A 22,371-nucleotide genomic window follows, 5' to 3' on the forward strand; every position below is an offset into this window, starting at 1 on the left:
CGCCTGTAATCCTAGCACTGTGGGAGGCTGCTGATTGTTTGAGCTCAGAAGTTCAAGACCAGCCTGAGCAAGAGCGAGACCCCATCTCTACTGAAAAAAAATAGAAAGAAATTAATTGGCCAACTAATATATATAGAAAAAATTAGCCGGGCATGATGACGCATGCCTGTAGTCCCAGCTACTCAGGAGGCCGAGGCAGGAGGATTGCTTGAGCCCAGGAGTTTGAGGTTGCTGTGAGCTAGGCTGATGCCACGGCACTCACTCTAGCCTGGGCAACAAAGTGAGACTCTGTTTAAACAAAAAAACATAAAAGTATGCACCTAATAATGTCTCTTACAGATTTTCAGGTGTCTTCTTTGTATAGCCAGTTAGGTTATTAGTGAACTAGTCTCCAGCTTCTTGGTTATACACAGAAAAAGTTTATGTATATGCAGATAGAAAAACAATAAGCCATTTTAATTTTTGTTCCCATCATAAATTTATTTTTAGAGATATGATCTCTCTCAGACCCAGGCTGGAAGTGCAGTGGCACAATCATCGCTCCCTGCAGCCTTCAACTGCTGGGCTAAAGCAATCCTCCCAAGTAGCTAGGGAGTACAGATCTGTGCTACCAAGCCCAGCTCCTCCTATCATAAATTGAAAACTAAAAATGAGCAAGTATATGTACTGGGTGTTTTTTGTTGTTGTTGTTTCTTTTAATTAATTAATTAATTAATTTTTTGAGACAGAGTCTCACTTTGTTGCCCAGGCTAGAGTGAGTGCTGTGGCGTCAGCCTAGCTCACAGCAGCCTCACACTCCTGGGCTCAAGCAATCCTTCTGCCTCAGCCTCCTGAGTAGCTGGGACTATAGGCATGCGCCACCATGCCTGGCTAGTTTTTTCTATATATATTAGTTGGCCAATTAATTTCTTTCTGTTTATAGTAGAGACGGGGTCTCACTCTTGCTCAGGCTGGTTTCGAACTCCTGACCTTGAGCAATCCACCCGCCTCAGCCTCCCAGAGTGCTAGGATTACAGGCGTTAGCCACTGTGCCTGGCCTGTTTTAATTTATTTTTTAAATTTTTGAGACAGTGCCTTTCTCTGTTGCCTGGACTAGAGTGCAGTGATGTCATTATAGGTCACTACAGCCTGAAACTCCAGGGCCCAAGCAATCCTCCTGCCTCAGCCTCCCAAGTAGCTGGGACTATAGGTGTGGATGCCATCACATCCACTAATTTTTGTATTTTTGGTAGAGACAAGGTTTCACTCTTGTTCAGGCTGGTCTCAAACTCTTGACCTCAAGCAATCCTCCCACCTCGGGCTCCCAAGGTGCTAGGATTACAGGTGTGAGCCATGATGCCCAGCCTTGTTTACTTTTTTTAAAAATAAGTATTAATTTGATCTCTCATGAGTACAGTGTGAAGTAGTTTTTATCTCTATTCTATAGGTGAGGAGGAAACTCAAGATCAGAGTTATTGGTATTATTAGAGAAATAATTTCCAGATATTAATAAGTGACAGACTGGATTAAACCTCAGCATTTCCATTTTTATTTCTTCATCATCCCATCTAATTAGTTTGAGAGAACAATGTAGGCATTGTACCTCAGTTAAGTAAGTTGGTGGGGATGTTTAGAAGTCAAGTTTCTAAGGTCCTCATGTTTATAGGTAGGATAAAGAAATAAAGAATTTAGACTGTAGATAAGAATGTATATTATAATTCCAGTATAACTACTGAAAGAATAAATATAACGTCTAAAACAGTAGAAAGAATAGATGGAATGAGAAATAAACGTCAATTCAGATTTTTTTTTTTTTTAATGTAATCAAGATGTTTGTAAGATTTTTTTTTTTTAAAAGAGATGGGAGTCTTACTGTGTTGTCCAGGCTGGATTCCAACTCCTGGGCTCAAGCAATCCTGCCTCAGCCTTCTGAATAGCTGGGACTACAGGCGTATGTCACCTCATCCCGCTTAAAATTGCTTTTGATAACCAGCTTCATTGCTTAAGTAGGTGATAGTGGACCACAGTTTTATCATCTGTAAAAAAGCCTCAGTTTGACTTCTGTGTTACTATACACCATTTGAACAATATTGCTTAAGGTAATTATGATTATCTAAATGTTAAATCAGTCCTGGCATTCTTAGCTTTCTAACTAGTTCTTTCTTAACCTTTTTGTTTATATCATAAAAAATAGTGTATAGTAGTTTGTACTGCAGTGGTAGGGAGGAGGGAGGGAGAAAGCTCAATTGAAAAGAGAAATCCTATGTAATGCATTGAATTTTGGCTTAGCTGTGTTGTAATTCCTGAGCTGCTTATCTTTTGCTTTAGAAGAAAAAAATGTCAAAATAAAACTAAGTGGTTTAGCCCAATAGTCTTTGGAGTAAAATTTTGAGGCTTGGAATTTCTATTTCCACAAGTGCTTTGTTTCATCTTTGTTGGTGTGAGGTTTATGTTGGTGCTTACTATTTTGCTGTTGAAGATAATTTCCTGTGAGTTAGCTTCATGGAATTAGGAGGAATTAATGTCTTATATTTAGAATATATTGGTATGAAAGATTTAGCCAGAGTACCTGGGTACCTATGTTTTGGTGGAATGGAGGAGGAGTTAGGTCAGTATATTAGTTCAAATGTGTAAGTGGGAAAAGGATCCAATTGGTGGACCTGTGAAAAAACATACTATGTTTAGAAGATCATATGGCCGGGTGTGGTGGCTCACGCCTGGAATCCTAGCACTGTGGGAGGCCGAGGCGGGCTGATTGCTCGAGGTCAGGAGTTTGAAACCAGCCTGAGCAAGAGCGAGACCCCGTCTCTACTATAAACAGAAAAAAATTCATTGGCCAACTAATACATACAGAAAAAATTAGCCGGGCATGGTGGCGTATTCCTGTAATCCCAGCTACTCAGGAGGCTGGGGCAGAAGGATCCCTTGAGCCTAGGAGTTTGAGGTTGCTGTGAGCTAGGCTGATGCCATGGCACTCACTCTAGCCTGGGCAACAAAGGGAGACTCTGTCTTCAAAAAAAGATTATAGTCAATCAATTCTGAAATTAGGTGGGGAAAGGAGAGTGGGGCAGCAAAATAAATGGAATAAATGTATGTGCTGGAATTATTTCTCAATAAGATAAATATGGCCTTGTGCTGTGGTTTGGATATGGCTTGTTTGCACCAAATCTCATGTTGAAATCTGATCCCCAATGTGATAGTGTTAGGAGGTGGGGCCCAGTGGGAGATGTTTGGGTGGTAAGGGTGGATCCCTCATGAATGGCTTGGTGCCATTCCTGTTGTAGTGAGTGAGTTCTTGCTGTGGTGAGACAGATTAGTTCTTAGAAGAATGGACTTTTAGTTCCTTCGAGAATTGATTGTTACAAAGCTAAGACACCCCTTAGATTTGGCCCCTCTTTGCATGTAACCCACTTCCCCTTTGACCTTGTCCACGATTTTTTTTTTTTTTTTTTTTTTGAGACAGTCTTCACTGTGTTGCCTGGGCTAGAGTGCTGTGGCATCAGCCTAGCTCACAGAAACCTCAAAGTCCTGGGCCCAAGCAATCCTACTGCCTCAGCCTCCCTAATAGCTGGAACTACAGGCATGCGCCATGCTAATTTTTTCTATATATTTTTAGTTGGCCAATTGTTTTCTTTCTGTTTCTTTCTTTTTTTTTTTTTTTAGTAGAGACGGGGTCTCGCTCTTACTCAGGCTGGTTTCAAACTCCTGACCTTGAGCCATCCGCCTGCCTTGGCTGTCCATGATGTTTTAATACAGCACAAAAGCCCTTGCCAGAAGCCACACAGATGCCAGTGCCATGTTCTTACATAGCCTGTAGAACTGTGAGCCAAATAACATCTTTTCTTTACCAACTCTTGAGTTGTAGGTATTCTGTTATAGTAACACTAAGTCGACTAAGACATCTTATTCTCTAAGAGACAGTTCACTAATCATCACATCTGTTAACCTTGGTAGGTTACATGCATATATACATGTTATTTGAATATACATGTCTAAAAAGTATTCTTCATTTACCGCTTTAAAAACTGAGGTACACCCTAAAGCTTCCACAAAAAAGCTGTTAGAATAAATAAATTCAGCAAAATTGCTAGGTAAAAATTAGTTGCCTTTCATGCACTAAGAATGAAAAATCTGTAAAGGAAGTTAAGAAAACAGTTCCATTGACAGTGGTATCAGAATAAAATTCTTAGGATGACTCTAACCAAGGAGGTATAAAACTACAATACATTGCTAAAAGAAATTAGACACACACAAAATGGAAAGACATCCATCCCTTGTTCATGAATTAGATTTAATAATGAGATGTCCATGCTATCCAAAGTGATTTACAGATTCAACACAATCCCTATGAAAATCCAAATAGCATATTTTGCAGAAGTAGAAAAATTTGTCCTTAAGTTTATATGGAATCTCAAGGGACCCTGAGGAGCCAAAATAATTTTGAAAAAAAAATATTGGGACTTACTTCCTGACTTGAAAACATTATAAAGCTATTGTAATCAAAGCCGTTTGGTACTGGTATAAACACAGACCCATGGAATAGAATAGAGAGCCCAGAAATAAACCTTACATATGGTCAAATGGTCTTTGACAATTTTCCCCACACCATTTGTTGAAGATACTGTTCTTTCTCCATTCATGATATTGACATCCTTGTTAAAGACCAGGCTGGGTGTGGTGGCTCAGGCCTGTAATCCTAGCACTATAGGAGGCTGAGGCGGGAAGATTGCTCGAGGTCAGGAGTTTGAGACTTCCTGAGTAAGAGCGAGACCCTGTCTCTACCAAAAATAGAAAATATTAGCAAGATGTGGTGGCACGTGTCTGTAGTTCCAGCTACTTGGGAGGCTGAGGCAGGATGAATCGCTTGAACCCAGGAGTTTGAGGTGGCTTTGAGCTAGGCTGATGCCACAGCACTCTACTGGGGCAACAGAGACAAAGCAAAACAAAAACCTATATTTTGTACTGCAGTCAGGATGTATAAAAAGTAAATTTGATCATAATACATTTTCAGTGATTCCTGACTTCAGAATAAAAAATTTATACTTGGGAGGCTGAGGCGGGAGGATCGCTTGAGCCCAGGAGGTTGAGGTTACAGTAAGCTAAGATGGCACTACTCCACTCCAGCAGGTGACAGTGAGACCTTGCCCACTAAAAAAATTTAAAAGCAATTTTTTTAAGCCTTAGGTTGGCATCACAATAAACGATCTGGCTTCTGCATACCTGTCTAGCTTTGTGCCTGGTTACATTTTATGATGGAAAGTGGGAGGAAGAAAGTTATAAAGTTGCTCTATTATTAGAATTTATGTGATATTTAAGAAAATATTTGTCAAAGTAGGGAGGAGTTAAGCTTTAATAATATAGAGATTGACACTATGACAGTTGTGCTATTTATTTTTATTTTGTTTATTTTGTGGTTTTTTAGAGAGGAGATCTTGCTATATTGCGAAGGCTGGGCCGGGCTTGATGGCCCACGCCTGTAATCCTAGCACTCTGGGAGGCCGAGGCGGGCGGATTGCTCGAGGTCAGGAGTTCGAAACCAGCATGAGCAAGAGCGAGACCCCGTCTCTACTATAAATAGAAATAAATTAATTGGCCAACTAATATATATAGAAAAAATTAGCCGGGCATGATGACGCATGCCTGTAGTCCCAGCTACTCGGGAGGCTGAGGCAGAAGGGTTGCTTGAGCCCAGGAGTGTGAGGTTGCTGTGAGCTAGGCTGACGCCACGGCACTTACTCTAGCCTGGACAACAAAGCAAGACTCTGTCTCAAAAATAAATGCAGTCTTTGTAATTTTTATTTAGGATAGTTCCTACTGTAGGTTTATGAATATTTCTTCTGTAGGCTCTAATTTGCTGTTAATCCTACACTTGATGTTAGCCAAAAGGCAGAGAAGCGGCTTTTTGCTGTTAGTCCTATCAAGTTATTTCTCATCTCCAAAAGCTTGATTTTGGGTCTTTTAAAAAAAATTTATTTCTCTAATTATGCTTTTCTTTACCTTTTTTGAGCATGTGGAATATAGTTATAACTAGTTTAATGTCCTTGCCTAATTCTCTCATCTATTTCATTTCTGAATCTGTTTCTATTGATTAATTGTTTTCATTATGGGTTTTATTTTTCTGTTTAGTTTCTTTGTTTGCCTGATAACTTTATTTTTGGATATCAGACATTGTGAAGTTTCTTGTTGGTTGCTGAATTTTTTTTTATTCCTTTGAATATATTTTGGCTTTGTTCTGGGATGGTTATTTGGAAATAGTTCATTCTTTTTGAGGCTGTTTTTAAGTTTTGTTAAGCAGATCTGAAACACTCTTTATTTAGTCTATTGCTAATTTGTGTCCATTATTAAAGGTAGTACTCTTCTGACTGCTGTACTTGATGTCCATGAACTATTTTAGAAACCTGTATGATCTCTGAGGTTTCATCTCCTCCATTCTGGTGGTTCTTTCCCAGGCCTTAGTAGTTTTCTCATGCATTAAGTTAAATTAGAACCTAGCCAAAGACTAGAGGGACCCTTCTGTAGATCTCTAAATCTTGCTCTCTATAGCTCTCTCCTTTCCACTATTGTGTCCTATAAATTCTAGCCACCTTGGTCTCCTCAATTCGGTGAGACTGTCAAATGTGTTTGGGTTCCTCCTCTATGTTATTGGCAAAACTCTCCAGGCAGTAAGCTGGGGCACTCATAAGGCTCACCTCATGTTTTCCTCTTCTGTCAGATCACTGTACTGTGCTAATAGTTGAGTGTCTGAAAACTGATGTTTCATGTACTTTAGCTATTTTTTTAGTTATCTGAGGCAGAAGGGTGAATCCAGTTCCAATTACTTCTATCACAGCTAGCTATGAAAGTTAAATATTATTGCATCTCACCCTTTCTCCTATGTGGATACAAAACATTTTTTGTGGTGTTGCCAGTGGTGCCTGAATGTTTTATAGCATGTAAGTGCAGTATTAATAATGTGTTTATTTTTAGTACTCAAACTCTATTTGGACTTCTGTGTTACTACCACATTGTGTGGTTCATAGACTAGTGTTGTTTTGTTACTGGCCTACAAAGAGATAAGTAGGAAAGTTTGGAATAAGCATTTAGGAACAAAGTAATTTGACATTACTATGAAATTTCTATTGTAATTTACAAAAACCCAACTGTTACAGATTGGAAATAAAAAACCTAGTCCTTTAACCACAGGTAGTTTGAGAAGCTCTGTGTTGTACCATTTGGCCAGAATAACCCTTTAATAAAATTATTTGATGTATATAATTGGCTGTGGCAGGAAAAATTTGTAGATAAGGATCCAAGACTATTTTGAGATTCTGGGCAAATGGCCCAGCTAGCTTAATTACCTGCAGCTGAAAGCACTGCCTTTTAAGTTGTACCTCATCTCTGCGGTTTTCGCTGTGAAGTTTGCTAGTTATTTTCAACCCTGGATATTTGAAAGAGTAAGAATTAAAATTGATTATGTAAGTAGGTAAATAATTCTTGGGTGTTTAATAAATCATAGCTTTTTTATTCCTTTATATTTTTTCTGAATTTATTTAATTTTCAGGCTTAAAATAGGCTTCAGTTTTACTTTTTCCCTCTTAATTTTTCATTACAGAATTGAAGATGATGTTCCTGCTCCTTCTACTTCTGGGGATAAAGTACAGAGGTAAGATTATTTACATGGTACAATTAGATTCATATCATATGTGGAACATAAACTAAGAGCATTGTAACTTGAGGGCAGTTAGTTTCATTTAATTAACTGAACAGTAAGGTACTTGCCTGTAATTTATAGTCTCCTGACAATGATGTGTAAAGGTTTTTTGCATTTGATTCAAATATTAGAATTTATTTTGCTCTTTACTCATGCGTAACAAATGATAATCTATTCTTTCTTTGAATACTTTTGCTAATTTAATCTCTATTTTGTAAGGTTGCCATTTTCAGTTTTGTGGTTATTCTAGTTTAAAAGTAATTAACTAGAAAGCTTACCCAAAGGTCAGATGCTAGGTTGCATGCCTGGAGATTATATTTGTTAAGCTTGAGATAGAATTTGGGATTTTGTGTTTTGGGAAAGCTTTTGATAAGATTCAGAATTACTGGTTCTATTTAATCCTTCTGCAGAATATCTTGCCTTGCACATCTGTTTTTTAAAGTGTCTGTAGGGATTTTCGTTTTTGTTATGTTTTTTATAATGTCTTACCCCTGTGATCTTGGTTATTTAAAATAAGTGTTCTAAAAATACTACCTAATTATGTGTACGGCAATCCAGTTTTTGGGTGGAGTGAATACTGCTCAGGATTGGTCCTAAACATGTATTCACCTAAACTTTTAAGATGGTTACTTGTGGCATATCCCAGAAGATTTAAGTTTCTGGACTGCATAAATGTAGCTGGGCTATTATCTCACTCAAATACATAGTAATTATCAATATTATAAGCATTTGATTTTTAGAGGAGCAGGATATTCTGATTCAGAGAGAAACATGAAAGGTTAGTTGGAAAAATTCTGATTAGTTTCACTTTAAGTTCGTAACTACTGATCTGAGTGGATTTTTAGTGTTGTTTTGGGGGGGGTGTTGTGTGTGTGTGTTTTTTGGAGACAGGTCTCATTCTGTTGCTGGGCAGTGTCATTATCACAGTTACAGCAACCTCAAACTCCTAGGGTCAAATGATCATCATCCCGCTTCAGCCTCCTGAGTAGCTAGGATCACAGGCATGCTTCCACCATGCCTGAATACTTTTGTTGGTTGTTTTTTTTTTTTTTTTTTTTTTGGAGACAGACATTGTGCATTGTGTTGCCTGGGGCTAGAGTGACGTGGAGTCAGCCTAACTCACAGCAACTTCAAACTCCTGGGCTCAAGCAATCCTTCTGCCTCAGCCTCCTGAGCAGCTGGGACTACAGGCATGCACTACCATGCCTGGCTAATTTTTTTTCTATTTTTAGTGTTTGGCTAATTTCTTTCTATTTATAGTAGAGACTGGGTCTTGCTCTTGCTAAGGCTGGTCTCGAACTCCTGACCTCAAGCAATCCTCCCACCTTGGCCTCCCATAGTGCTAGGATTACAGGCGGGAGCCACCCGGCCACCTGAATAGTTTTTTTCTTTTCTTTCTCTCTCTTTTTTTTTTAAAGAGATGGGGTCTCACCATGTTGCTTAGGCTAGATTCAAACTCTTTGCCTCAAGTGGTCCTTCTGCCTTGGCCTCTGAAAGGGCTAAGTATTATAGGTGTGAACCACTGTGCCTAGCCCTGGGTGGATTTTTGCTATTGACTGGCACTTATGCCACATTTCCCTGGTCAAATTACTTTTCCATTCTGCTGAATAACTTTTTCTTAATATGTTCCTAAACATTCAACACCATTACCCCTTTTCTTACTTTTACCTGATAATTTTACTTTATGTTTTGTTATTTTTGGTTTTTTGTTCATTGAATAAACAATAGGAAGAGAAAGTTCTTAACACTGCATCATAAATCTCTATCCACATATTCTCTCCTTTGGGATGTCTGTTCCTGCTCTTATTCAGCAGTTGTCAAACTTTTTCTTGTACACCCTCAGGGTCTCCAGTATCCTTTCAGGGATTATGTAAGATCAGAACTATTTTCATAATGACAAGATGTTTGCCTTTTTCACTGTGTTGACCACTGGCAATAATGTTGAAAAAATAATGGTGGAAAAACCTGCTGTCCCCATAACATAAATCAAGGCAGTGTCACCAAACAATACTAGCAACTCTGTGTTCTTCCCACCCACCTTCATTTAGAAATGTCCATGATAAAGCAATGTTGAACATTAGTACAAACTAAGTGTGTATTAATTCTCAATCCTTGACTACATGGCTTTGTAATAATCTGGCAAAATAGAAATTATGGATAAAGCACTTCTACATATCAAAGTAGATATGATGGTTGTCTTTAGGAAAAGTACTGGTATGATGGTTTGAATTATGAGCTACTTTTTTCATGGAACTTTTAGTTCTACTTACTTAAAAGAATGACCAGCAGACAAACTGATTATTCAGAGTTGGATGTTTGGCAGATGTTTTCTCCAAAATGAATAAAGTGAGCTTATCACTTTAAGGGAAAAAACAACTTACAGTATCTGTTGCCAGTGATAGAATGTGAGCTTTCAAACAAAAATTAAGATTTTGGAAACTCCTGTGAGATTGACAGTGTCCTAATACTTCAGGACTGTTTTTTTTTTTTTTTTTTTTAATTTTTAGTGTATTATGGGGGTACAAGTGTTAAGGTTACATATATTGCTTGTGGACCCCCCTCTCCCTGTAAGAGCCTCAACCATGTCCATCCCCCAAATGTTGCACATCTCATTGTGTTTGTATATACCCATCCCCTCCTCCCCCCTCCCACCCTCCCGACACCCGGTAAATGTTGCTCCTATATGTCCACTTAGGTGTTGATCCATTAATACCAATTTGCTGCTGAGTACCTGTGGTGCTGGTTTTTCCATTCTTGAGATACTTCACTTAGTAGAATGAGTTCCAGCTCTATACAGGAATATACAAGAGGTGCTATATCACCATTGTTTCTTTTTTTTTCAATTTTTTTTTTTTTTTGAGACAGAGTCTCACTTTTGTTGCCCAGGCTAGAGTGAGTGCCGTGGCGTCAGCCTAGCTCACAGCAACCTCAAACTCCTGGGCTCAAGCGATCCTCCTGCCTCAGCCTCCCAAGTAGCTGGGACTACAGGCATGCACCACCATGCCCGACTAATTTTTTGTATATATACTTTTAGTTGGTCAATTAATTTCTTTCTATTTTTAATAGAGATGGGGTCTTGCTCAGGCTGGTTTCGAACTCCCGACCTCGAGCAATCCGCCGCCTCGGCCTCCCAGGGTGCTAGGATTACAGGCGTGAGCCACCGCGCCCAGCCTCACCATTGTTTCTTAAAGCTGACTAGTACTCCACGGTATACATATACCACATTTTTTTTTTTTTTTTTTTTTTGAGACAGAGTCTCACTTTGTTGCCTAGGCTAGAGTGAGTGCCGTGGCGTCAGCCTAGCTCACAGCAACCTCAAACTCCTGGGCTCAAGCGATCCTTCTGTCTCAGCCTCCCAAGTAGCTGGGACTTACAGGCATGAGCCACCATGCCCGGCTAATTTTTTCTATATATATTAGTTGGCCAATTAGTTTCTTTCTATTTATAGTAGAGATGGGGTCTCGCTCTTGCTCAGGCTGGTTTTGAACTCCCGACCTCGAGCGATCTGCCCGCCTCGGCCTCCCAGAGAGCTAGGATTACAGGCGTGAGCCACCGCGCCCGGCCTACATATACCACATTTTATGAATCCACTCATGAATTTATGGGCACTTGGGTTGTTTCCACAGCTTTGCAATTGTGAATTGTGCTGCTATAAACATTCAAGTGCAGGTGTCTTTTTCATAAAGTGACTTTTGGTCTTCTGAGTAGATAGATGCCTAGTAGTGGAATTGCTGGATCAAATGGTAGATCTACTTGTATCGCTTTGAGGTATCTCCATATTGCTTTCCACAGAGGTTGAACTAGTTTGCAGTCCCACCAGCAGTATAGGAGTGTTCCTCTCTCCACATCCACGCCTGCATTTGTTGTTTGGGGACTTTTTGATAAAGGCCATTCTCACTGGAGTTAAGTGGTATCTCATTGCGGTTTTGATTTGCATTTCCCTGATGAGTAGAGATGTTGAACATTTTTTCATATGTTTGTTGGCCATTATTCTGTCTTCTTTTGAGAAGTTTCTGTTCATGTCCTTTGTCCATTTTTTGATAGGGTTGTTTGATTTTTTTTCTTGCTGATTTTTTAGGACTGTTCTGATGAAATTGATGATGGTAGTTTTTGAAACTGTGGTAAAATAAATACACAACATAAAATTTACCATCTTTTTAAGTCTATGTAGTTCACATTGTTGTACAACTAATCTCATTTTGCAAATCTGAAACTATAATTATTAAACAACTCCCCATTTCTCCCTCCTCCAGCCCCCCTGGCAATCACCATTCTACTTTCTGTCTCTGAATTTGACTACTTTAGGTACCTCATGTAAGTGGAATCATACAGTATTTACCTTTTTGTGACTGGCTTATTTCATTTAGCATACTGTTTTGTTTTTGTTTTTTTTTTTTTTTTTTTGAGACAGAGTCTCGCTTTCTTGCCTAGGCTAGAGTGAGTGCCGTGGCGTCAGCCTAGCTCACAGCAACCTCAAACTCCTGGGCTCAAGCAATCCTCCTGCCTCAGCCTCCCGAGTAGCTGGGACTACAGGCATGCACCACCATGCCCGGCTAATTTTTTATATATATATCAGTTGGCCAATTAATTTCTTTCTATTTATAGTAGAGACGGGGTCTCGCTCTTGCTCAGGCTGGTTTTGAACTCCTGGCCTTGAGCAATCCGCCCGCCTCGGCCTCCCAAGAGCTAGGATTACAGGCGTGAGCCACAGCGCCCGGCCTCTATTTTTTTTTAGTAGAGACGGGGTCTCGCTCAGGCTGGTTTCGAACTCCCGACCTCAAGCAATCCGCCCGCCTCGGCCTCCCAGAGTGCTAGGATTACAGGCACAAGCCACAGCGCCCGGCCCCCTACTACTCTTCTTATTCTGTCTTCCTCTATACTGATATGCTGCTGCTCTTTCCCCCTTCCCTTTATTTCCTATATTTCCCACAATTTTCCCCATAGCTTAACTCTAGCCAGAAAAATTTTCTATTTCTCAAATACTTTCAAGAATGCTTCTGTTAGAGATTTGAACTTAGTGCTGCCTCTGTCCTGGAGTGCTTTTCCCCTATGGCTTGCCTCCTTTCTTCAGTTTTACATTGACAGTCTGTTCTTCTCAGATCAGTCTTTACTTATTATAGTCACAGTGTCAATAGTAGGTGCTCAAATTTGATTGATTGAATTAAGTAAAGGGATTATCCTTCCAAAAAACTTGGCTTCCATTAATGGAACTTAGAAACCATATGTATACACCTGTAAAGCATCACAATTAAGGTAGTGAACATACTTATCTCCTCAAAGCTTTCTCATCCTCCTTTGTATTTTCATTCCCTCCCCAGCAACCATTAATCTGCTTACAGTCACTAACAATGAGTTTGCATTTTGTATAATTTTATCTAAATAGGATCATACAGTAATTTTTTGTATGTGGCTTCTTTGATTCAGCATAATTATTTTGAGATTCATCCATGTTCTCACATGTATCAATATAGTCCATTCATTCTTTTTGTTGGTGAGTGGTACTCTCTAATGTAGATACACCACAATTTGTTTATCTGTTTGGGTTTCCAATTTTTGGTTATTACACATAAAGCTACTGTGAATATTTGTGTACTAGTGTTTGTGTGGGTATACACTTTTAATTTTTGGGTTAATACCTAGGATTGGAATGGCTGGATCATATGGTAGGTATGTATCTAACTTTAAGAAACACCCAAACCATTTTCTAAAGTGATTCTACCAGCAGTGATTCTTTACATTCTTACCAGCAGTGTATGAGAGTTCCATTTGTTTTACATCCTTGTCAGCACTTGATGCAGTTAGTCTTTAAATTTTAGCCATTCTAGTGGGAGTATAATAGTATCTCACTGTTGGTTTAATTTGCATTCTTTAAATAATAACGTTGCGCATCTTTCCATGTGCTTATTTGTCATATATCTTTGATGACATACTTGTTCAAATCTTTTGCCCGTTTTTTTATTGGATTGTTTTTATTGAGTTGTAAGAGTTTGTTATATAGCCAACTCTTTTGATAGTTTTGCATATATTTTCTCCCAGTCTGTGGCTTGCCTTTTTTGTTTTTATAACTGTCTTTCAAAAAACAACAGTTTTTCCTTTTAATGATCTCTCTAGTTTATTGATTTTTTTCTCTTGATATTTTATGCTTTTTCTCTCATTTAAGAAGTCTTTGCCAAATCCAAAGTCACTAAGATTTTCTCCTATATCTTCTAGAAGTTTTATGGTTTTAAATTTTAAATATTTAGAAAGCTTGTGATCCATTTCAATTTGTATAAGATGGGAGGTAAGGATTGAGGTTTACTTTTTTGTGTTTGGGTATCCAGTTATTCCAGCACTATTTGTTAGAAAGATTATCCATTCCCTATTGAATTACCTTGGCACCTTTGTCAAAATTTCAGTTGGCCATATATGTGTAGATCCATTTTTGTATTCCATTTTGTTCCATTTGATCTATCTGCTTTTCTTTATGCCAATACCACGTTGTCTTCATCTTGAGATCACTGCCTGTTGCCCTATTCTAAGTGTTCCTTAATTTAAATTTTTCTTTTAGCTAGTGCAACTTGTATGATTTTTTAGTTCCTTTGTGATTCTTTGTTACTTAATGAACAAATATTTATGGTTATATACAATATAGGCTTTGTGAGGAGATAAGCCTTTATGAGAAAATATTCTAGTCAGGCTTCTGGGAATGTTGCCTTTGAAATTCCTTTTGATTTTGTGGTAGTAAATAAGTGTGACTCAACTGGGCTTTGCCAGAGTAGTCTAAAAGTTTAAAAAAAATTAAAGAAACTATTCTCAAATATAGCAGATATTCAGAAAATGTTGATTTAAATAGTATTTGATACTAGAAAAAAATCTTTTTCTTGCAGTCTGGATGTGGATAGTGAAGCTAAGAAATTACTGGGTTTAGGACAGAAACATCTGGTGATGGGGGATATTCCAGCAGCTGTCAATGCATTCCAGGAAGCAGCTAGTCTTTTGTAAGTACTACATGTTTTGCTGTGATGTAATATCATGTTCCTAATAAACCTTGAGTTATAAAAAGTTATTTTATGGGGGAAAAGCATGAAGATTAAGAGTTTTAAAACATTTGACTATTTTAAATGCAAAAGTTTATTCGTGTAAATATGTAACTGTAAAACTTAAATATCACTGAGCAATTTCAGCCTTTAATTTTTCTGAGTAAGATAATTTATGTTCTGATCACCACTAATTAGGGTACCACCTTATCCTGGTTTGTCTGGGACTTTGGAAGTTATGTGTCTGGTAGAACCCCTCAGGTCCAAGCAAGTAATGATTGCCTACCCTGCCACAAAAGATATTAGCACAGTATTTTTCTTTTGACCTTTTCTTTTTCTTTTTCTTTTTTTGAGATGGAGTCTTGCTCTGTCGCCATGGGTAGGAATACAGTGGTGCCATTGTAGTTCCCTGCAATCTCAAACTCCTGGGCTCAAGTGGTCCTCCTGCCTCAGCCTCCCATGCAGCTGGGACTATAGGCACCCACACAAAGCCTGGCTAATTTTTCTATTTTTACTAGAGGTTGGGTATCGCTCTTGCTCAGGCTGGTCTTGAACTCCTGAGCTCAAGCAATCCTCCCTCCTTGGCCTTCTGGACAGACTGCTAGCAGTACAGACAGGAGCCACTGTCCCTGGCCAGCACCGCATTTTTCATACATTTTTAGCCACGTGTTACCTGCTGTTGCAACTGCATGGAAGTTGGCAGCTACCACCAGTTGGCCCTATACCTATATCCTGGAGGAAAAGGTTAGCTTTAGTATCTTAAAGGTGATTTATTTTCCCCAAAGACTTTAAAGTACCTCCAGATCTAAAAAAGAAAAAAGAGTAAGTAAGTCTTCTAGCAGTGGCCTTTTCCTCCTATGACTTGGTTTGAGCAAGTTTCCTCTAAAATAGAATTACCAATTGCAATTTGAGGTCAGTCATGTTCCTTATTGGTTGAGTATATTACAAACAATTGAATTCAATCTTCCTTATAAAAGAAATGGTTATAATGAAGCATTTATTGATTTCAGGTTTGAAGCTCATTATGATTAAGGGCCATATCAGTCCATTCTTATCCTAACACCTATTCCCTTTCCCAACATCCAGAACAGAATCTTATTGAATGTCTGTAATAATCTTTTGTTTGATTTTGGCATCTTTGTTTATCTCCACCTGAGCTTAATGCATTGGGGTGTGGCGGTGGAGACCAAACTTTATCTGATAGTATCTAGGTATTTTTATATAAAAATACATGATTGTCTTACAATGTAAAATGTTATCAAGTTTTTAGGATAAAGCACAAATAAACACTTTTCTTAGCTTATTCTTCCTAGATTCCTGGAGAGGTCAGTATCCCTACTGCCCTGCCAGTAAGGGTGTTTAGGAAGAAAATTTGAGGTACACTATTCTAATCTAATAGACCACCTTTAAAGATGACCCTTCATCACAATTTCCTGCTTAATTTCTCTAGTTACTGTCAGTAGTTGGCCTGATTTTGGATGACTTCTGCCAATCTGTTACTGCTTGAAAGTTGGTCTCCTTACTTTACATAGAGAAGTACCTCTTCCCATTCATCACACTGTGTGATTTCTTTTCTCCTTCTTGCTTGCCTAGATATTAATAGCTAAAACTTACACAGTGCTGTGTTTCTAAGCATTGTTTTCAATGCTTTTGCATACATGAACTCATTTAGTTCTTGCCTTAGCTTTTTTTTTTTTTTTTTTTTTTTTGAGACAGAGTCTCACTTTTGTTGCCCTGGCTAGAGTGAGTGCCGTGGCGTCAGCCTAGCTCACAGCAACCTCAAACTCCTGGGCTCAAGCGATCCTCCTGCCTCAGCCTCCCAAGTAGCTGTGACTACAGGCATGCACCACCATGCCCAGCTAACTTTTTGTATATATATATTTTTTAGTTGGTCAATTAATTTCTTTCTATTTTTAGTAGAGACAGGGTCTCACTCAGGATGGTTTCGAACTCCCAACCTTGAGCAATTCGCCCGCCTCGGCCTCCCAGAGTGCTAGGATTACAGGCATGAGCCACTGCGCCCGGCCTTGCTTTAGCTTTTTGAGCAATTGATATTCCCATTTTAGAAATGAAAAAACTAGGGCACTATGAGAATAAGTAATTTTTCTAAGGTTATAGGGCTAGTTAGAGGTTAAAGGTAGGATATGAATCTAGGCAGAATGGCTCCAGATATTGTGTTCTTTATTTATATCATGATGCCTTTTCATGGACCTTATTCATTCTCTAGGTCCCAGACAAAGGTCTTTTATTCTAGTCTATATTGATATCCATCTCATAGCAGGAGAAATACCTAGTAATGCAATTCAGTCCTAAGATTATATACTAACTCTAGCAAATTGACGTCACTTAGAATATACATCATAGATAGATGAAGAGCATGTAAATGTAACGTTAACTTAATACATTGGGGTTTTTGTTTGTTTGTTTGTTTCTTGTTTTTTGTTTTTTTTGGAGACAGAGTCTCCCTTAGTAACCTAGGCTACAGTGCCATGGCATCAGCCTAGGTCATAGCGACCTCAAACTCCCAGCCTCAAGAGATCTTCCTGCCTCAGCCTCCTGAGTAGCTGGGACTATAGGTGTGCATGCATGCCCGGCTAATATTTTCTATTTTTAGTAGAGACAGGGTCTTACTCTTGCTCAGGCTGGCCTAAAACTCCTGAGCTCAAACGATCCTCCTACCTCAGGCTCCCAGAGTGCTAGGATTACAGGTGTGAGCCAGAGTCCATTTGACCTTGACGTGAAACAAAGAGGGAGTACTGATTTCTTAGGAGTTTGTTACTGAAGAAATGTTAATTTATAACTAAAGAACTAGAAATAAATGTGTCAGACTACTTGTTAATTGAGATTTTAACGATAGATGTTTGTTTATTCTCTTTGTAGAGGTAAGAAGTATGGAGAGACAGCTAATGAATGTGGAGAAGCCTTCTTTTTCTATGGGAAATCACTTTTGGAATTGGCAAGGTATGGTTGGTCTATTTAAAAACTAAAATTTCCATGTTTGCTAAGATTGTTTACTAGCTTTGAGATTTCACATGAGCTAAGTGAGACTGGTTTTACCTAGAAAGAGTTTTGAAGGAGCTTGAAATAGTGATGGAAGTTGTGATGGCGCTTGATGCAAAGATTAAAATTATATTTAAGTTTTGAGTTTAAACTTAAATTATATTTAAGTTTAGGGGTCATTAGAAGCAAAGATCTTTCCAATAATGAATCGTCAATAATTGGTCAAAGTACAGTATGGAGAGAGAACTTTTTATTTTTTTTTTTTCTTTTTGAGACAGAGTCTAGCTTTGTTGGCCAGACTAGAGTGAGTGCCGTGGTATCAGCCTAGCTCACAGCAACCTCAAACTCCTGGGCTCAAGCAGTCCTGCTGCCTCATCCTCCCAAGTAGCTGGGACTACAGGCATGCGCCACCATGCCTGGCTAAGTTTTTCTATATATATTAGTTGGCCAATTAATTTCTTTCTATTTATACTAGAGACGGAGTCTTGCTCTTGCTCAGGCTGGGTTTCAGACTCCTGACCATGAGTAATCCGCCCACCTGGGCCTCCCATAGTGCTAGGATAACAGGTGTGAGCCACCTTGCCCGGCTGAGACAGAATTTTTAAAAGCACTCTGAGCTAGCTCAAAACAAGACTGAATAGAGGACAATTTGAAAGAACTAGCACATTAGAATGTCTAGTAAATAAGACTCACAAGTAGTCTTTTTTTTTAGTACCTTAAAGTATTAGAAAGTTCTTGGGTATTTTTTACCAGAACTTATTAACCAGAATAAGATAAATTGAGGGTGTACAAACTAGCAAATGATCTGTCATCTATTTTTTTTTTTTTTTTTTGAGACAGAGTCTAGCTTTGTTGCCCAGGTTAGAGTGAGTGCCATGGCGTCAGCCTAGCTCACAGCAACCTCAAACTCCTGGGCTCAAGCAATCCTGCTGCCTCAGCCTCCTGAGTAGCTGGGACTACAGGCATGCAGCACCATGGTTGGCTAATTTTTTCTATATATATTAGTTGGCCAATTAATTTCTTTCTATTTGTAGTAGAGACGGGGTCTCGCTCTTGCTCAGGCTGGTTTTTAACTCCTGACCTCGAGCAATCCGCCCGCTCGGCCTCCCAGAGTGCTAGGATTACAGGCGTGAGCCACTGCGCCCGGCCTGTCATCTATTTAATTTCAGTTCTGGGAAATTTCTAACCTTGTAATCATACAGAGCATTCTGATGATTTTCCATGAAAATCCTGCCAGAATGTTACTGGCTATCTAGAGAAATGAGGGTGGATGTGAAGTTTGGGAAATATTATGGCCCTATTGTAAAGAGGGAATGCATATATGTCTTGTCCTTTTGTCTTTTTATTTTTATTGTTTTGATAAAGTGGTGGAAGTAATATGTCTTGTCCTTTTGAATAAGAGTCAATAGTGCTTTTTAGGTGGCAGGGTGAGAAGTATGCTTATTTCCTTCAGTGTTTTTACAGCTTTAATTTATATTAAAGTTTAATTGATCCTCTTCTTCCATGAGTATGTATAGTTTCATATTGCCCTCACTTGGCTTACTCTTCTGTTGCTTTTATAATATAGGATGATATATATTTTTTCTTTTTGAATTTTCTTCTTCTTCTTTTTTTTTTTTTTGTTAGGACTATATTTTCTGGAAAAAATTGTTAGGTTGTAGCCATCAAACCTTTAGTGCTTTCTCCCTTTTGTTCTCCTAGAATGGAGAATGGTGTGTTGGGAAATGCCTTGGAAGGTGTGCATGTGGAAGAGGAAGAGGGAGAAAAAACAGAAGAATCTCTGGTAGAAAATAATGATAACACAGATGGTATGTGGAGTTGCACGTGACATTCAAGGGATGCGACGTGTTGTATATTTCTTTTATACAAGTGATGGAAATAGGGCTCTCTCTGCCCTGGACAGTCTCTCCTAAGATGTTTGGGGTGATGCTTGCATCTGGTGGAGACAGCAGTGGGTGTAGCCAATTACTGCAACTAACAACAGGCTTTTGTAAGAGGATAACTTAATGTCTCAAATAAATCTGGTTATTTAAATTTTTTTTTTTTAACTATGATAAAAGCAAGATTAAATGGGTGTTTTAAATATTACTACAACCTTAAATATTTTTCTGATGCAAGTTTTTTAAATAGTCTGTGCAGCTCAGTTATTTTAACAGCAATACTTTGGGAGCCCTTTTACATTTTTATGTCTAAAAGTTAAATGTTAATTTCTAACCTGAGTTTGGATACTAGAGTTTTATTTATCAGATGTGGGTCTGTAAGGAGAATGAAAAGCTTGGCATCTCTTGCCTAACTGGTAATCAGAATGCTTAAGTAAAATAATATCTAGTTTAATGAGCTTGGATTTCTTTTGCAATAAGTTGCTCTGCTAGCTGGGACTCTCCCTTTTCTTTTCTCAAAAGGGCAGGTCATTTTTAGGCAATCTGCTAAAACTTGCTAGGCTTTTTGAGGGTTTAAAGGGAATGTGTTTTTAGTTTCCATTTATGTCTTTATCATGAAACTCGAAGACATGTTTATGCTTCATGTTCTTTAACCATGTAGAGGAAGCAAGGGAAGAGTTGAGAGAACAGGTTTATGACGCCATGGGAGAAAAAGAAGAAGCAAAAAAAACAGAAGACAAGTCTCTGGTAAAGCCTGGAACTGATAAAGAACAGGAGAGTGAAGTGGAAAAGGGTGGAAGAGAAGATATGGATATAAGTGAGCCTGCAGAGGAGCTACAGGAAAAAGTTGAATTGATTCCAGATCAGTTAATTGAAACCTCTGAAGAGGCAAAAGGATCAGCAGCACCAGGAGGACTAAATGAAACTGAGGTCATTTCTGGGAAACCAGAACAGGAAGCACCAGATGCTGAGGAAGAAAAATCAGTTTCTGAAACTGATATCCAGGAGGAATGCAGAGAAAAAGGAGGTCAGGAGAAGCAGGGAGAGGTAATTGTGAGCATAGAGGAGAAACCAAAAGAAGCTTCAGAAGAGCAGCCTGTTGTGGCTCTAGAAAAGCAGGGTGCTACAGTGGAGGTAGGAGAGCCTGTAGACCCTGCAGTCAAGCCAGTGGATGTGGGTGGGGATGAGCCAAAGGAGAAGGTAGCTTCCTCTGAAGATGAGACAGGAAAGGCTGTTCTTGAGCAGCTGGTAGAGCAGGAAGTACCTGTTGTTGAAGAGTCATCAGAGGTGACAACAGAGGCTGCAGAGGCCTCAGCTATGGATGGTGGATCAGAAGTTTCTGAGAAGCCTGGGCAGGAGGCCATAGTTCTTAAGGATGATGCAGTCAATGGACTGCCAGCTGCAGGAGATCAGACTCCCATTGAATCACAGAATACTTTAGAAAGACTGACAGAGACAAAAGATGGTTCAGGACTAGAGGATAAGGTGAGGACAAAGTTGGTTCCTAGCCAGGAGGAGACTAAGCTCTCCATAGAAGAGTCTGAGGCAGCTGGAGATGGGGTTGATACCAAGGTAGCCCAGGGAGCTACTGAGAAATCACCTGAAGACAAAATTAAGATAGCTGCTAATGAAGAGACACAAGAGAGAGAAGAACAGATGAAAGAGGGTGAAGGTAACCGGGGGATATGCAAGAGCTGCAGTGGGTGGAGTACATTCTGGATTTGACTCACTAATCATGGGTAAAAGTCAGCCTTCCATTCAGGATTTTCCGTCTGCCTTTGGATTAGGAAAGGGCTAAATGAAAATGGGTGTAGTTTAAGAAGGTTGTGATAAGTTGAGTAAGTTAAATCAAAAGCAGCAAGTCTTTAGCTGGCTTATAAACTAACGCTTTTACTAACTGCAAAATAGGTCTTCTCTGTGATTTCCGAGAACTTGGCTAGCTATCAGTAACATGTTGCACCATACTAGCCAATAAAGGGGGATGGAAAATGTGGATGCGGGGTGGGGTAGGTAGGAAACGAGTGGGCTAGGCTGGCAGAGAATGCTGAATGGACGTTCACTTGCATGCCTCTGGATTTTTTAAATTTATTGTTCACATGACTTGTTTTCTCTGCTTCAGGAAGCAGGAACAGAGCAGTAGAATCCACTGAATTGGTACACTTAAGCAGGCATGCCATTTAAATGAAAGCAGTTAACCTTGAATGTTCTATCACCAGAGTTAAAGAATTCTGGTGCCCCTTTCTACCTTTAGTCTTCAAGAAGTGTTTAGTCTCTAAACACTAAACTTTAGAGGCTTATCCACATTAGTTAAAATAGCCCATAGCCCCAAGACAATAAAAAAATGTAACTATTAGCCCCCTTGCTGCTTTCCCTTCACATTTCATGCTTGCTTTGGCTGCTAAACTGAGTTTTTTGTTACTTAGAATGCTATAAAGTGAGGATGCTTTGTATTGCTATTGGTCTAATTGTGATTCAATTTCATCAGGATGTATAAGCCTCTAATTAGTAATTCCATAATTGGCACGTCTGACTTTTGCTATCATTTGAGGATTCTACTGTATATAAGGTTCATCTAACATTGACATTAATAACCACAGGTATTTTCCAACTAATTGTTACTTCGTGTAATTGCCAGACTACTTTGAGTTCTCTTCGGTTGTAGATTTTCAGAGACCCATCTTCAATATTTGGACTTCGTTCTGGTAAACTTCCTTCTACCTATGTGCAGGTCCCAGCACTCCAGCCAGCACAGGCATAGTAACCAGAAGTGAATTGGCTAAATGGCAGCACCATTGGGCTTCTTAAT

General features: G+C 39.0%; 1 protein-coding gene across 4 annotated transcripts in view; it reads left to right on the forward strand.

The window, feature by feature from the left end:
* The window catches only part of NASP (nuclear autoantigenic sperm protein), a 35,481-nt gene that overhangs the window by 2,856 nt on the left and 10,254 nt on the right, over window positions 1–22,371 (forward strand). For 2 of the 4 annotated variants that reach the window (XM_012776020.3, XM_012776019.3), the window contains 5 exons: window positions 7,571–7,621; window positions 14,536–14,646; window positions 17,566–17,646; window positions 19,387–19,493; window positions 20,227–21,237. In XM_012776020.3, coding sequence (XP_012631474.1) covers window positions 7,571–7,621; window positions 14,536–14,646; window positions 17,566–17,646; window positions 19,387–19,493; window positions 20,227–21,237 — 1,361 coding nt within the window. The remainder of the gene's footprint in view (window positions 1–7,570; window positions 7,622–14,535; window positions 14,647–17,565; window positions 17,647–19,386; window positions 19,494–20,226; window positions 21,238–22,371) is intronic. The other 2 variants (XM_075997817.1, XM_012776022.3) reach the window with 2 other exon arrangements.

This window comes from Microcebus murinus, chromosome 2 (genome assembly GCF_040939455.1).
Source record: "Microcebus murinus isolate Inina chromosome 2, M.murinus_Inina_mat1.0, whole genome shotgun sequence".
In the NCBI taxonomy this organism is placed as follows: domain Eukaryota; kingdom Metazoa; phylum Chordata; class Mammalia; order Primates; family Cheirogaleidae; genus Microcebus; species Microcebus murinus.